Source organism: Scleropages formosus, chromosome 8 (genome assembly GCF_900964775.1).
Source record: "Scleropages formosus chromosome 8, fSclFor1.1, whole genome shotgun sequence".
NCBI lineage: Eukaryota > Metazoa > Chordata > Actinopteri > Osteoglossiformes > Osteoglossidae > Scleropages > Scleropages formosus.
The window spans coordinates 16,984,185-16,999,119 of NC_041813.1; the positions used below are offsets into that span (position 1 = coordinate 16,984,185).

General features: G+C 41.6%; 1 protein-coding gene across 1 annotated transcript; it reads right to left on the reverse strand.

The window, feature by feature from the left end:
• Positions 1 to 973: 973 nt before the first annotated feature.
• On the reverse strand, positions 974 to 3,483 carry LOC108935737 (zinc-binding protein A33-like). The gene is made up of 6 exons (XM_029254122.1): positions 3,085 to 3,483; positions 2,537 to 2,632; positions 2,216 to 2,446; positions 1,937 to 1,959; positions 1,726 to 1,838; positions 974 to 1,518 (listed from the first exon to the last, which is right to left on the reverse strand). The coding sequence occupies exons 1-6, from the start codon at positions 3,481 to 3,483 to the stop codon at positions 974 to 976; spliced, it is 1,407 nt and encodes a 468-aa protein (XP_029109955.1).
• Between the last annotated feature and the right edge of the window lie 11,452 nt (positions 3,484 to 14,935).

The window sequence follows — 14,935 nt, forward strand, 5'->3', positions numbered from 1 at the left end:
TCAAATTAGAGTCAGTTCATTAAACAAGTTGCACCAGATATAACCCCAGCGAAGAAATCTGTCATCTCCTCTGAATTACATAGTCTATTTTGTTATATGAAATCACAGACTTGTAGCATTCTCAGTTATCATACCTTGTTTACCAAGGCAACTTACTATGCTAGATACACTACTTACAATGGATCATTCATCCATACATCAATGGCACACACTCACTCTGTCTCTCACACACTATGGGTGAACCTGAACAGAATGTCTTTGGACTGCAGTAGGAAACCCACACAGACACAGGGAGAACGCACAAACTCTATACAGAGTGAGCAGGGATCAAACCCCTGTCCTCTTGCATCACCCAGGCACTGTGAGACAGCAGTGCTATTCACTGTGCAACCATGCCAGTTGGGTAACAAAATATTTTTTATGCTTTATAGAACAATCCTGCCATCCATCTGGTCATCTTTTCAGTATAGAATGTTTCCCCTACTTAGAAAATTAATTGGAATTGAGAGTTACTTTCATATTTAAAAAATGCATAAGTCAAATATAACACAGAAAACCAGGTGCTCCTCATCATTTCTATATGCAAATATTAATGTAATGTATGCCAGAAAAAAATTGTGGTATTGGACTAATTGCCCGTACATCAAAAATTACTTGTTTGTATTTGTTCATCTGTTGACTGTCACTGATTAGCTTAAAACCAGTAGACATAGAAGGCAGAGGATTATGTATAGCTTGTTAGCTATTATGTATAGCTTGCCATTTCCTTTTTTTCCACCTTCTCCACTCCTTTGACAAATTTAAGGTAGCACTCATTATTTCTGATGACCATCTATCTGTCTAAATAGTAAGCTTTAAGCTCATCAAAGGAGTGAAAGGTGAAGGTAAAAGTTCATTACTTGAAAGTCTGTAAGTTAGGGACCCACTGCAGTGTTAGTAATTGCTTATCATGTTGTGGAGCAGTGATCTGGTGTTAATCCTGAGGAGCACGAACCTTTAATGACAATTGCTGAACAGGCAGGATTATAAGTGCGTTATTTCCATTTATGAAAAAATAAGGAAACACTCTTTCGTTGAATTTATGTTTGAATGTGTAGAGAGTTGTGTTGTTTGTGAGGTCTAAGAATGTCACTTTACCCTCATCACAGTCCAGCTGCACTCTAATCTTATGGAATTTCTTGTTTGGGAGTTTTGTTGGTGGGGACGTTAATGCTTTGCACTCACCATGGGACATCCCTATACTCCAGAATCCTTCTTTAGGAGAAGCTATGCAATACTTTTTCCTGTTGATGGATTCCTTGGCTACACCTACAACCCATTCATTGTCATTTCCAACTGCAACATCCCAGTAGTGTTTCCCTGAGCTGAAACCCTCAGAGCCCAGGACACCTGAAAAGGCATTAATCCTTTCTGGGTTGTCAGGAAACGGCTGTATATAAATAGTCTCTTTCACACTGGTCAGGTCTTCTGAAATGAAGAGATTGATGTCTGCAGTGTTAGGGTCCAGAGTCACTGGAACTGCTCCAGGAGAGATGTGATAAAAGAGTAGGTGGAGAGAGAAAAGAGAAAAGGCTAAAACTAACAGAAAAAAGGGAAAAGTAAAAAATATGACATCTCTTTCATAAGTCCTTTTACTCAAATAAGAGCTTGTTTCCTTACCCCTCCACTGAGGGAATAATTCCCTCCCACCCACTACTTGTGACTGACATCCCTCCCTGGACTCACTGTATTGAACAATCCCCAGCATCTTCTCCCAGACTTTGTATTTCAGAGAGCTCAGGTGACTGGCCACATTGATCAGGGACCCTGGAACTATCCTGGGATCCAAGGGCATGGATCTGTTTTGGCAATGATACACAGTAGATGGTTAATGTATTGCCTCTGGGGTTCAAAAAATAGGAGAGAACAATTAAAAGGAGCAAAGAGTGTCACATACCCAGTATCTGTAGTTACAGAGTTCTGGAAAGGGACAAATGAAAAGCCTTTTAAAAGAATAAACAGATGGAGTAAGGGATCAAGCAGAGATTAAAATCTTGTCATTGATGAATTCCCGGTTAAGTCAAAGACATCACTTTTCAGTTATACACCCTAACCATGACAGGACAATGCATTTAAGAATCATGATGGGAGAAATAAGATTTGGGATATAATGAGCACAGAATGTAAACATGACTTTTTTTTTTAAATTTTCCCACATAAAAAGTCAAGTCTTTACCTTCAGAAGTGAAATGTCATCTGTGCCAATCAGTTCTGTTATGGCATTTATTCTGTCTGAGAAAGATGAAATCTCCTTGGTCATCTCCTCCATCTTCGCATTCATCAATGCACTCTTCTGGTCTAATTCCTTACTCAGTGCTACAATTCTAGTAGCCTCTTCATTTCGTAGAAACTGGTGAAGTTCCTCAAATTGCCTCTTTATCTGCTTTTCTGTCTGCTGAGCTTGTGTCTACAATTCAGGCATTATTGTCTATTGACTGATCCCATTTATCCTGCCTGAAAGTGATATTGTACATTTAACATTGGAGATTGTGCTTACCTTTATGTACTCCTTTGTTTCATTAAAGATTTTGTTAAACTTATGGAAGAGCTTTTGTTTCTCCTCTAGTGTATTCAGCAGGATCGTCAGAGTTATCTGGAATTACAATCGTACTGTTCATATTGGAGCACTGGGCTCTTTGTTATAATATTAAAGCTTTTGAATTACTTAAAAATAATAATCATCTTTGATTCCAGCAAGACTTGAGACAGATATAGTTACCTGATGAAGCAAAACAAATAGCACACCTGACTGAAATCACTCAAATTCATTAATTTAGCTGATTCTTTTTCCAAAGTGACTTACAGTATTAGGCCACCTACAGTTATCCCACATTCATACAGCTAGGAAATCTCTTTGTACTGCACCTATTGTTAGGGTAAGGACCTTGCTCAAGGATCTTACAACATTAAGTGAGATTTGAACATGCTATTCTCAGATCCAAAGGCAAGAGCTCTAACCACTATGTTATCAGCTGGCCCTCTTTACATGCAAAGGAAAAAAAATACACATATAAATTAGATAAACTCACTGGTTAAATTTCTTACCCTGTGAGGTGTAGCAGCCTCTGTTATTGAGCAGATCTTGTGATTCTTGTGCTCCTTTATCAGACATTCAACGCACATAGGGTGTTTGTCCTTCTTGCAGTAGAGTTTGAGTCTCTCACCATGTAGGCTGCAGAGCAACTTAGGATCCTCATCTGTCAGACAGGCCTCCTGCAAAAAGACTTCACACAGGTTCTTCAGGACTAGATTAGAGGGAGGATCAGTCTTAGAAGATCTTCTCCTACAAATAGGACATCTGAGACTTGTATTGTTCTGCCAAGAAAGTTGTATACAAGTTCTGCAGAAGCTATGGCTGCAAGAGAGGAAAACTGGATCCTTGAAGATTTCATGACAGATAGAACAGGAGAGCTCGTTCTCGGTTGTAGACTGTTTGGAAGCCATTTTTACGTAATCTAAAGGCTCCTGAATAGAGTCTCATCCAGCATTTAGAGTAAATCACATGTATACTTTCACTGTCATCTGTGCTTCATTGGTGTAGATGTACTTTATACCACCATATAATGCTTTATTTATTTTAACACAGCAAAGTCAGGCAAAATCCAGGAAACAGACACATGCCACCAATAAATGAGGAGTTAAAGTCCAAAACGCACACCCTGGTTTATGACTTGCAATGGCATGGATCCCAGAGTGATTGGCACTCAAGCTGTGATTGACACTTCTAATGTATGTGTAGTCACGCTTTCATAAGACTTGCATTTAATAAATTAATTACTACATTCTTCACAATGTCTGTATTTGGTGAATATAGTCAATACATAGCAAATTCTGACAACAAATATAGTCTTGACATTTATGTCTTACTGTATAGAAATGTAAGGGTGATATTCCAAACTTGACAAAAGTCTACCTGAGGATGGAATTAATGTCAATGAGGTCAGAACACACCCTCTGCTCCTACCTGTAAAATCAAGGTTTTTATATTAATTTTTCATAATTTTTGGATGATAACAGCTTAAATTGTGATAACTGTCCCCTTGTCATGGCATGTAAAATCAACTATTTCCTCACTGAGGCATTACACACCCCTGTTGTAAGGACACACTATACATGACAGTAAGGAAATGTTCCAGTAAAAGTAAGCAACAAAATAGTTTATTTAACCCAAAACTTAAAAATGTAGGGTGCAACCCAGCTTTACATCCTTTGTTTCCCAGGACTGGCTCCACGTGACCAGAACCTTAACTGGATGAGCAGTTACTGAAAATAAACGGATGGAATATGGTTTTCTTTTAATGGAAAAACCCTATTGGTGACAAATGAATACACTCTTGCCATAATGCCATATTTCGTTCTAATTTCCTGTATAGTGAGGCCTCCGGGTATTAACATGGGTCATCATTCTGTCTTGTTTTTGCTTGGAATTTGTTATTACCATGACACACACAAAATTTAAATGCACACATATGCTTGGCAGGAACTGTAAACCATGAAGAATGACTTCCTTGTTTGCACATGGCCTCTTTGGGTAAGAGTAATCAGGACCAACTGTAACAATACAGTGACATATTAGTAAATTAGACTGTGGGAGATGTTCTGAGCACAAGGGATAAATGGCATTATGGTAGAGGTCCAATATGTTAAAAAGCACAGGCCCTGGACAGACCTTTTCAGACTAAAACCATCAGTTTTCTTGAAAAACTGCAACAGCACTTAAAACTTATCCAGAATTGTTATTCAATTAATTACATGAAGACTTCATGACATGCTGCATGAACAAAACCATGCATTGTTCAGTTGTTGTGCGAAGCATGCACAAACAATAGAAAGGGGAAAGAAATTATAACAGTTGTTGTACGAAGCATGCACAAACAATAGAAAGGGGAAAGAAATTATAAGAGGACTTTGACTTGTCTTTTAGTGATTATAAACGATCATCTATATGTGCTAAAGTCTTTCCTGCTGGCACTTCCCTATCCATCAGGAGCAAACTTCAAGCTCGTTCACACAATCTAAACACAAAGCCTCTCTGGACACAACAAAACGTTTATTCTGTGAATGTGATAAGACGCAAGTCTACTGGAATAGAGTTGAGGCAGCCATTCAAAAAAAATTAACTGTAACAATATCATTTTGCTTCATTTATTTTATTGATAAATCACAATCCAAATTTCTTTCTTGATGATGTTACGGTATGCAGACTAACTCTTACATTCTTGGCAAAAAAACGTATTTTAATGCTGTGGTCTACACCAGAAGTTCCCTCAGTAAACATGCAGATGACTGAAGAGTTTAAATTTCTCCGACTTGAAAAACTGAATTTTTATTTGCATAACCAATAAATTCTGGAAAGTCTGAACACATCTCTGGAAGTTATTCGAAAGTGCTACATGATCATACCTGTGATGTATTGTAACTTTTTTGGCTTTGAGCCCTCACTTTATGTATGTGGACGTACAAGCAATTTCTTTGTGTATTTTCTCCACCCATATTTTGTATTTTCTACGCTGTGCTGTTAATAAAACTAATTTAAAAATCATAAAGGGAAGAAGACTGCTGACTTAAAGATTTGATGTTTTGCACAGTTAGAACCCATGTGTTGCAGAGGGGCATGGGGAAGTGGTTTTAACATTTCACTTGATTGATTTTAAGGAGAAAAAGGTAAAATGTTAAATGACAAAAATTCTAAAGAAATGATAATAGGGTGAGAGAGATGTAATTGAGTTAAAGTACATTTTCTTCTTTGAAAATGTGCATGAGTAAATGCCAGAAGTACTGATACCATTATCTGTGAATGTAGCAACCAGTCTGATAGGCTGGAGGGGGTGTGGTGACTGGTATGTTGGCAATTCTCCCTCCTTTATCTGTGTCCAGTTGTAAGCCGTATGAAAGGCTGCACAGGGATATGTTGGGAAGAGGCCTGAGACTCTGCTCCATAGCAGGTGGCACCATGTCTTTCATGGAACATAAAATACGTGCTCGAATTTCTCAAAAGTTCAGTTCAGAGAGAGTGGGAAATTGCTGCAGATTGATATCAGGCCAGACTTTAATCCTTTCCTGTTTGTCACTCTAGGATGGCAAGAGGAAGTAAGATTATGGGGAGAGTCCAATTGCCAAAAGATGAGGCATCTGTTGCCAGATGAGGCACGTGATGCCAGAAATATGCTGCATACAGTTGTGTTTGTGGTCTTCCTGTTTGCATGAACTTTATCAATAAGAAATTGGAAATCAGAATGCAAACTCCTCTCTCTGTGGTGGTACATATCAAAAGTGATTATCAATAAGACACTTAGCCTTTGCTCCCAAACTCTTTGACCTCCATGGGTTTAGATAGTATGTACTGTAATTTAGAAGTGGTCTTTGCTAAATTCTGGGATCCTCCAGATCCTATCCAGAGCAGGATAACTTAATTTGCGTTCCTTTAGCTTAAAGCTTCATAAAAAGAAAACAAAAGAGAAACAGAAAAAACAAAACAGGGCAGATCAATTCAAAGCTCATAAAGTTCATTATAACTATAAAAGCATAAAGTATTTGTGGTTTTACTGGTAGTAAGGAGAAAATAATAAATCACACAGAGCAGTGGTAGCTAAAAGGTCAGAAAGGTCATTGGCAGTGAAATTCAAGAAAAACTTGAATTGAAAATGATCCGCAAAGTATTTCTGAAATAAAAACCCGTTTAGGCTATTGTTTTTGAATTTTGCAATAACATGGAGTAATAACCAACTTTCTTTTTTCTCACTGACAGACTGAACTGGAGTATTTGATCTTCTTCCATTCCATTTAGGACTTTTTCTGCATTTTGTTATGAAAGTAAATTTATCCTCAACAGCAATAAGCCCAAAAGCCCCAAGTGAAATGTATCATCACAAATTGTTAACTTTCATACAAGTGGTTGACATGCAAAGGCTTTTTTTGATGCCACCAATGAAAAAAATTGCAGAACATCTAGATTTACTGCAGATATGATATGCGCTGTACTTGCTTGCATTTACACTTATTTGTTTGCTTTAATTAATTTAGCAGGCACTTCTCTTCAAAGCAACATTCAACTCAGAGAAAACAACAGCAGTCAGTTAGTCCAATACCACAGTTTAACCAACATACATTACATGTGTAGCTGCTTATAGAATTGTTAGAATACAAGTCAGAAGTATGAGTTCAGCCTCACCAACTGAAAGAGCAGTTATTTTTGCCCTGTACTATTTGATATCCTCACTGAATAATGCAATGGGTATTTAAATTGCCACAGTAATTTATGGTGATTTTAGCATTTCCACCATTTCACAGGATAACACTCTCACTGTTAAATGGTACGTCCCCATTATTCCACTTTTGCCTAATTTAAATGCATCATAGTCCAGTGTTCAGCGTTATGATTTATATTGCAATTTCCTTGTATCACTAATTTCTCTATGCATTCATTGACTGAAGGGCAGAAACGAGGATACAAATAATCCCTTGAAAAATGCTGTCTTTTTCATTTTCTGGACACAACAACTGAAGAGGACAAAAGTCTTGTAAAAAATAAAACAATAGTTTGTTCTGTATTGTTGTTTTTGGTGATCTTTGTTTTATTTTGATTCGCAGAGAGGGCCAAGCACTTTGTGGTGTCCTCAGAGTCATATATCCTTACAATAACGCATGAAGTCCCAGCAAAAACACAACCTGTGATGTTGTGTTTGGAAAGCAACATACATGTCTTCATTACAGACCAAGATGTCTGTAATACAACTGTCTGGACACAGGATATTGGACTCAGCTGCAGGATCATTTATTTCTATGGTGCAAAGGCGAAGCAGGTCTCATGGTCAGGAGCAGGCGAATGTCCAAAATCAACTGGTGAACGTCATGGCAAGGATGATCCAGAGACGTGGTCAAAGGAACAAAACGGTGGTTGTAACCACGGGAGATGAGGAATTGGGCTGGGGAACGACGAAGGGAGATGCAAGGGTCAGGACAGGTAAGGTCAAGTGGATGGTTTCAGAGTGCAGAGGGGACAGTTGTCTCAACAAGATTCCGTAACCTGGGAGCAGTGGAGTGGTGCCCTTTATACCCCGCTCTGCTGATTACTACCTGGTGCTTGCATCTGAGGTGTGGTCATAGTTGTGACAATGCCGTTACTGAGGCCCCACTTGAAAGGTGATGAGTAGCTATCCATTGAAGATGATGTAGTTACATCTGGCATCTGAGACTTGGAAACCTTTCATGAGATGCAGATAGCTCTGGTCTTCATTGATAAGCTGCAGACTAACTGCATTGAAGGAGGAATTTGTATTTTCCTGAGCTCCTTTGGGCTTAAACGCAGTGATTATCTCTTGATCATTCCTACACAGGACAGCACCAACACTGATTAAGGAGCCCACCCCAAATACAGTGAACCTGAAGGAGTAGACTCCTAGGACAGGTGCTGTGAAAATGGCTGTATAGGAAGAGAAGCATTGATTTAGCAGGAACTATGCAGAATTTAACTCCTGCTCATGCTGTAGCGTCATTGTAGCAAGAGAAGGGGCCGACACGGTCTGGTGAGTGGCGGGTGGGGGGTTTTATGTCTTAGTGTTTGTCACACAGGGACTAGTGAGGGGAGGGAACGAGGGTGCAGGGAACACATGCAGATCAGGAGCGGTTGGTGAGGAACGTGGAGAACGGGGTCGCTGTCGCACTCGGCATCAGTCGCTGCCCGAGGTCGTGGCCCTCAAGACTCAGACTCTCTCTCTTCACTGTTGGAGGCCGGGAAAGAAATAGAGGTGTCGATTATTCTCAGCTGTCCTGGCTCCGCACCCCCTTCAGACTGCCCTGGCGTGCTACAGTTGTCCTTTCGGAAGAATGCACACCTTAACTATTTTTAGATTTTTTCAGTTAAACATGCATTTAAATATATGGAATATCTGCAACTGGACTATAACCTTTGTCATAGTTTGTGTAGACATTTTGGAAGGCCAGGATGATATCAGAGTGCAATGTTTGGCTCATCTGAAGAAGGAAAACACAGTCATTCAGTGAAGGGCAAAAGAGCAGAACTCTGATGTGCAGGCTTTAGTCTTGAATGCTCTTAAAATTATATTACCGTGCCCACTTTGTCCACTCTAATGTAGTCACCCAAAACCCCTTGCCCCAGAGTAGGCAACCAAGCCCAACCCCATCATGTGCTTCAGTCTGGTTGGCTTTCTTACATGTTGTTCACCACTGCCACGATTATAAATCCCAGGGGCTGAATCAAAAGCAAACCCGTCCCTTTAGTTTTTTATGCCCCTGACCAAAAAAAGTTGGCATTGCCTCTCAGTTTGACGGTGGTCTAAATGTGATCGTCTGACCTCCAGGAGGCTGACTGCATTGGCGCCTTGCAGTGGACAAAGCCATGGCAGTGGCTGACGCCAGTGGTGGGTCTCTGCTGAGCCCAGACACCAACTCAGTTGGCAACCCTTCTGTGCATCACAGAGGGACGAGTAAAGCTGTTTTAATGGGATATTCAAAGCAAAGGGCCAGAACAATGAACGGAATAAACATACTTCTTCTGGCAACAGCCTTTTTTATGTTTGAAATGCTAATTAAAACCTTCCATAATTTGTCAAAGATCATTTCATCAAGGCATGGCGTTCTTGGGCTATGTCTCTGTGTGTCATGGAGGACTCACATGCAATGCTGACGGTTCAGCAAGTGCCTTTCCAGTTAGCCTGTGTGAAAAGTGGCCTGAGACTTGGATTGAGGAGGGGAGTAGTTAAGCCAAGCAACATATCTGCTGGAGCCATGCAGGTCATTAACGGCGCCTCGAGTGGACTCGCACCCCCGGGTTCCGCCCTGGTCCCATCTGAATGTCCTGTCAGTCTATTCATAATTCTGCCAGAGTTTGATCCAGGTGGCTTTTTTCCACTGCTCTTGATCCATCATTGATGAATGCATAATAAAGTGGGACGCTGCTCCTGGGCTAAATACTGTGTGTATTGCCTCTCACAAGAAGATCCTATTCATTTATTGCCGCTTCACATAAGACAGAAGCACCAAAGGGGTATTGTACCAATGAGGAACCATGCAATCAACAAAAAGCTGGCTTCCTGGTGCAGTGTTCACAATGGAAAGGAACACAAACGCATGGACACTGGGATTAGTGTGAGTGGTGGTCAGATTATACCTAGAAGTTTATACATAATTACATATATATAACTGCATGTACACTTCACTTTAGTTCTAGTGCTTTTGTGCCAAATAAAATCTTCAGACGTTACTTTATGTCATTCCGAAATTAGGAGATGGACTCTGGAGACTCAGTTGCTGGGAGGCGCCTATAGTCGATACAAGGCTACAGCCTTCCAGCCTTCTTCTCCACAAAGAAGAAGGCAGCAGAAGCAGGCAACGTGGAGGGTTGGATAATGCCCACTGCAAGGGCCTTAGTGATGTATGCCTTCACGGCCTTCTGTTCCGGCAAGGACAGGGGATATATATACCCGCATGGAGGCGTCATACCCGGGAGAAGGTCTACTGCGCAATCCCAGCTACGGTGAGGGGGAAGCTGAGCCACCTTCGCCTTGATGAAGATCTCACTGAGGTCGAGGTATTGGGAAGGGATGACCACCAGGGCTGCCTCCTAGACAGGTTAGACAGGTCTGGCCATACTGGGGCCCCCATGCCACTAATTTTCCGGAACTCTAACATAACACGGGGTCGTGTCGTACCAGCCAGGAAAAGCCTAAGATCACCGGAGTGTCAGGAGACTGGATTGGGTAAAAGGTCAGGTCTTTCTGGTAACACACGTCTGTCAGCTGGAGGGTTCCGGTGATGGAGTCCAATATTCCAGACCCCAAGGGCTGGCCATGCAGCGCACTGACCCATAACGTAACTTCACTAGCCGTTACCACAACCTCCAGTCGGTGCGCAAACCCCTCATCCATAAAGCAGCCCGCCGCCCCAAAATCACCAGTGTGTGGACCTGTTTCTCCTCCCAGGCAAGTATCACTGGTAGGTTTTAGAGACTGATGGGCAGCACTCACCTGTGGGGCTGGGTGTAGTTTGGGGCCTGGTCGTTGTGGGCAATCCTGCCAGTAATGGCCGTGGGCTTCGTGGTACAGACACAGGCCCTCCCACTGTCTGTGCATCCTTTCTTCTGTTGGGAGCCAGCCCCGGCCGATCTGCATTGCCTCCGTGCCGTTGGTGGGTAGCTCCTGGGAGGGAGGGATCAACCACCTTTATTACAAGGGCAATCCAACAGAGTGGTCAGGAACGGTTGAGGTCCAAGCAATTCGCAATTGTTGTCAGAAAAGGGGCAGGCAAAAATCAGGGTTGAGAAATGAACCACAAGTCAGGGAGCCAAGGGAGTCATCAGAAGGGGACAGGAGGAGGAGGTAGAGGAAGTGCAGGTGAGAACAACACAGGGCACAACACACTGGTTACAGTTGCTCAAAGGGGGTTCCATGATCTGCTCTGGTCTAGTCGCACCTCTTTATACCCGTGTGCCCTGATGTCCTATAGCTGCGGTGACTGATCGCGCGGCTACGGGCATGACACTTTAACTCCCAACTGAAAAATTATTTCTCAGCTCTGTCCTTATAGGCATATATTAAAATGCTTTTCAAAGGCATGGAGCTAATAAAATGGATGGAGGATGTGACACTCTGACCAGCAGATGGATGGCACCACAATGCCCCAGAAAGCTCTGTGCTTTCTAGTCTGTGACATTTGTGAACACTTTGGATTTTGGCATTAAGAGTTGCCAGTAATTTGAGACAGAATCCTTCCCAGGTGCTTTTAAAACTCAGGACTGATGATAAAGAATCTGAAACATTTCTCTCAGATGGGTACCATTGGCCGCGAGCATTTTGAAAAGAGGATTTTGCAGTGTTGCTTTTGGTTGTGTTGTGGCTCCAGGGTGGGAAGGTGAGGATGGTAAATCTTGATACTGACTGAACAAATTCCTGCTCTTACCACCACCTCAACTCCATGAAGCTTTAGTGATCTCTCTCATCATTTCTCTCATCTTTCCTCAAACCTCATCTCCAAGCCTGATTCTGGTTCTGGGAGCTTGTGGACAAAAAAGCACAAAAGAGAAAAATGCTACATATCAAACGTACAGGCCTTCGGCAGTAAGTTTGGCACGTACACTTCACGTGTGACTGTTCCAGATTGTGGACTTAGAAAACAATATCCGTATGGATCATTTACAGTGCCCCCTCTTGTGATCTTCTTATTGACCAAAAGGAAGATTTGGGCAATGCCAAGACTACCACCATTAAGAGGACTCTTCTCATATGCAATTTACTATCTTACCAACAGTGAAGTAGCAGAGAAATGTTTCAGTGTTCTGTTAGAGAGTGCATGGTTTTGTTTAGGACCCAGGCCAAACAAACATCTTCAAAGTACTGTTTCTAAGATTCCTATGAGCCCTACAACACAGATAACTATAAAACCACACAATATAATATTCTCATCTTCAAAGTTTCAATGGCCTTGGTTTATTGAATTTGGACATTATTATAGTGAAATATTAATTTTAAGTGTTATTGATTAGGGGGTGCGGTGGCGCAGTGGGCTGGACCACAGTCCTGCTCTTCGGTGGGTCTGGGGTTCGAGTCCCGCTTGGGGTGCCTTGCGACGGACTGGCGTCCCATCCTGGGTATGTCCCCTCCCCCTCCAGCCTTACGCTCTGAGTTGCCGGGTTAGGCTCTGGTTCCCCGTGACCCCGTATGGGACAAGTGGTTCTGAAACTGTGTGTGTGTGTGTTATTGATTAGGGGGATGTGGTGGTGCAGTGGTGCAATGGGTTGGGCTAGGTCCTGCTCTTCGGTAGGTCTGGGGTTCAAGTCCTGCTTCGGGTGCCTTGTGACAGACTGGCGTCCCGTCATAGGTGTGTCCCCTCCTGTGTTGCCAGGTTGGTCTCCGGCTCCCCGCAACCCCATATGGGACAAGCAGTTCTGGCAATGTGTGTGCGTTACTAAGTTAAAAGCCTACAAAAGAAATTGTTTTTGTGCATATTTTTCCTAAATTGTTTTAACAGACCTTGAAGCATCTTTTCACAAAATGATGCTTTGTTGCTGTTTTAAAAAGCAGTTTTAACAGTTTCATAACCAAGATGTGTTGTTTTCTATCTTTAGAGGCATTTTATCTTGCAAATCATTAAGGATTCCTGTCATTCAGAGCTCAGGTCCTGACTTGTCTACAAACCCTTGGGGCCAAATGATACCCTGCTTTAGCACTCCAGCCTGCTATCATGTCCATCATCTCATCTGAAAACTAACATCGCAATCCTCGGAGGTGTTAAGATAACCATCACTTCCTGCCTCTTTAGCGCTGATAAGATACATGCTCTCTACCTTAAACCTGTAATATGTTTCTGCTATAGTTATCACCTTGTTTTCTTCAAGTCTCCATCTGCGGGCAGTAATAACCCCGTTCTAATGTCACCAAACAGGATGTGGTGTGTACAGAGTGTGGGTAGAAGGAGTGCCATTCTCTGTCCCAATAATAGAGTGGTTAATGCCATTGGAGAAGAAAAACATCACAGTGACGAATAGTAACCTCAGCAATGAATTTTTATTTTCATTCAGCTGTCGTTCAAAAAAGTTTTTTATTCAGCTGTCCCTTCAAATTGCACAGATTTAGTGGCTTTAAACTTTTATTGGACTCTCATGTGTTTCCTACCCATTGTTCCTGATGAGACCTGTACAACATGGCATGGTTTTGTTTCTTTTTGCTTGATAACCTGGGCATTTTTTAAAAATAACTGCAGAACTAGACTGAGTCATAACAACACAGAGACAGAAACGGTATACCAAGAAACTGCAAATACATACAGACACATAATATAGATATTCCAGAATTGATTTTAATTATCATGTAGTTAAAGCGTTGTATGGTTTCTAATGCTGCTTCAAATTCACACATGCATTAAAATTAATAACATTACTAGCCAATTTATAAGAAGGTCTCAGCTATGTATGAATCAAGGAAAACGTTAACCGCGGAGAAGAATTGAATTGAATCTACAGTGTCAGAGCAGATTTCATATAGAAAGGAATGGCTTTTTTTCTGTTTTCTGACAGAATAGTTCCTGGATGGGTGCCGGACCACCGCCATCCTGACTTGGACAGGTGGTTAAGGGAAATGAGAGACTGAGTGGGTAAGTGAATATCATACACTAGTACAATGTGTTGTTAGATCATGGTCAGAAACGGTCTGTCTATCCATATGTGAGCAGAGTATATCACTGCAATGACGAAGAACCTTTTATGGAAAGAAATCAGAGTCCGTGTGTCTGGTAACCATGCTGTGGAAACACAACCCTAACTCTACACCACCCCCTACCAGCACCACCACCATCAGTCAGTGGGTGATTTCTTTACATGAATTTAGCTGTCTTTTCCTGATTGGAGGAAACAGATGAGATTGAGTCAGACAGAAGTTTATGAACTGTAACTAGATGCCCACTTTCCAGAGTCTGACTTGTAATCCCAGAAGTCAAAATGTGGCTGAAACTGAGGTAAGCATCAGTGCCGAGGATATTCCTAAAGTGTATGTTTTGGACACCAATCAGTTCTGGCCCTCTGCTACTTAGGTTCCTGTTCACCATACAGAACAATCAAATAGGAGATGAAAATAAATCAACGAAAGTCTAAGGTCATAAAACAATTCTCATGTATTGTTTGGCAGACATTCGTGATACAATTTCCTGTTTTCTGTCCATTCTTTGAATTCAGTACTGAAAGTAAATTATGAAATCTCATAACAAAACAAAGCTTTATTCTCCGTCTTTTTTGCGTGTTTTACGGATGCGGATGAAAAGACATGCAGCTCCGGGACCCCCTCCGAGTGACAGACAGAAAATAAACACAGACTCTGTGGGACAAACACAATGAGCCAAAGGAAATAGTACTGCTCTTTCCACGGTACCGAACAGAACGTGTCAGTCT

What these genes read in the sequence shown, in the direction of transcription:
- LOC108935737 (XM_029254122.1), bottom strand. Translation starts at nt 3,483, where the DNA reads ATGGCTTCCAAACAGTCTACAACCGAGAACGAGCTCTCCTGTTCTATC. An exon ending in AGGCTGCTACACCTCACAGG is followed by an intron (nt 2,633 to 3,084) that starts GTAAGAAATTTA and finishes TTGTAATTCCAG; the next exon opens with ATAACTCTGACGATCCTGCT. An exon ending in AAACAAAGGAGTACATAAAG is followed by an intron (nt 2,447 to 2,536) that starts GTAAGCACAATC and finishes CCTGAATTGTAG; the next exon opens with ACACAAGCTCAGCAGACAGA.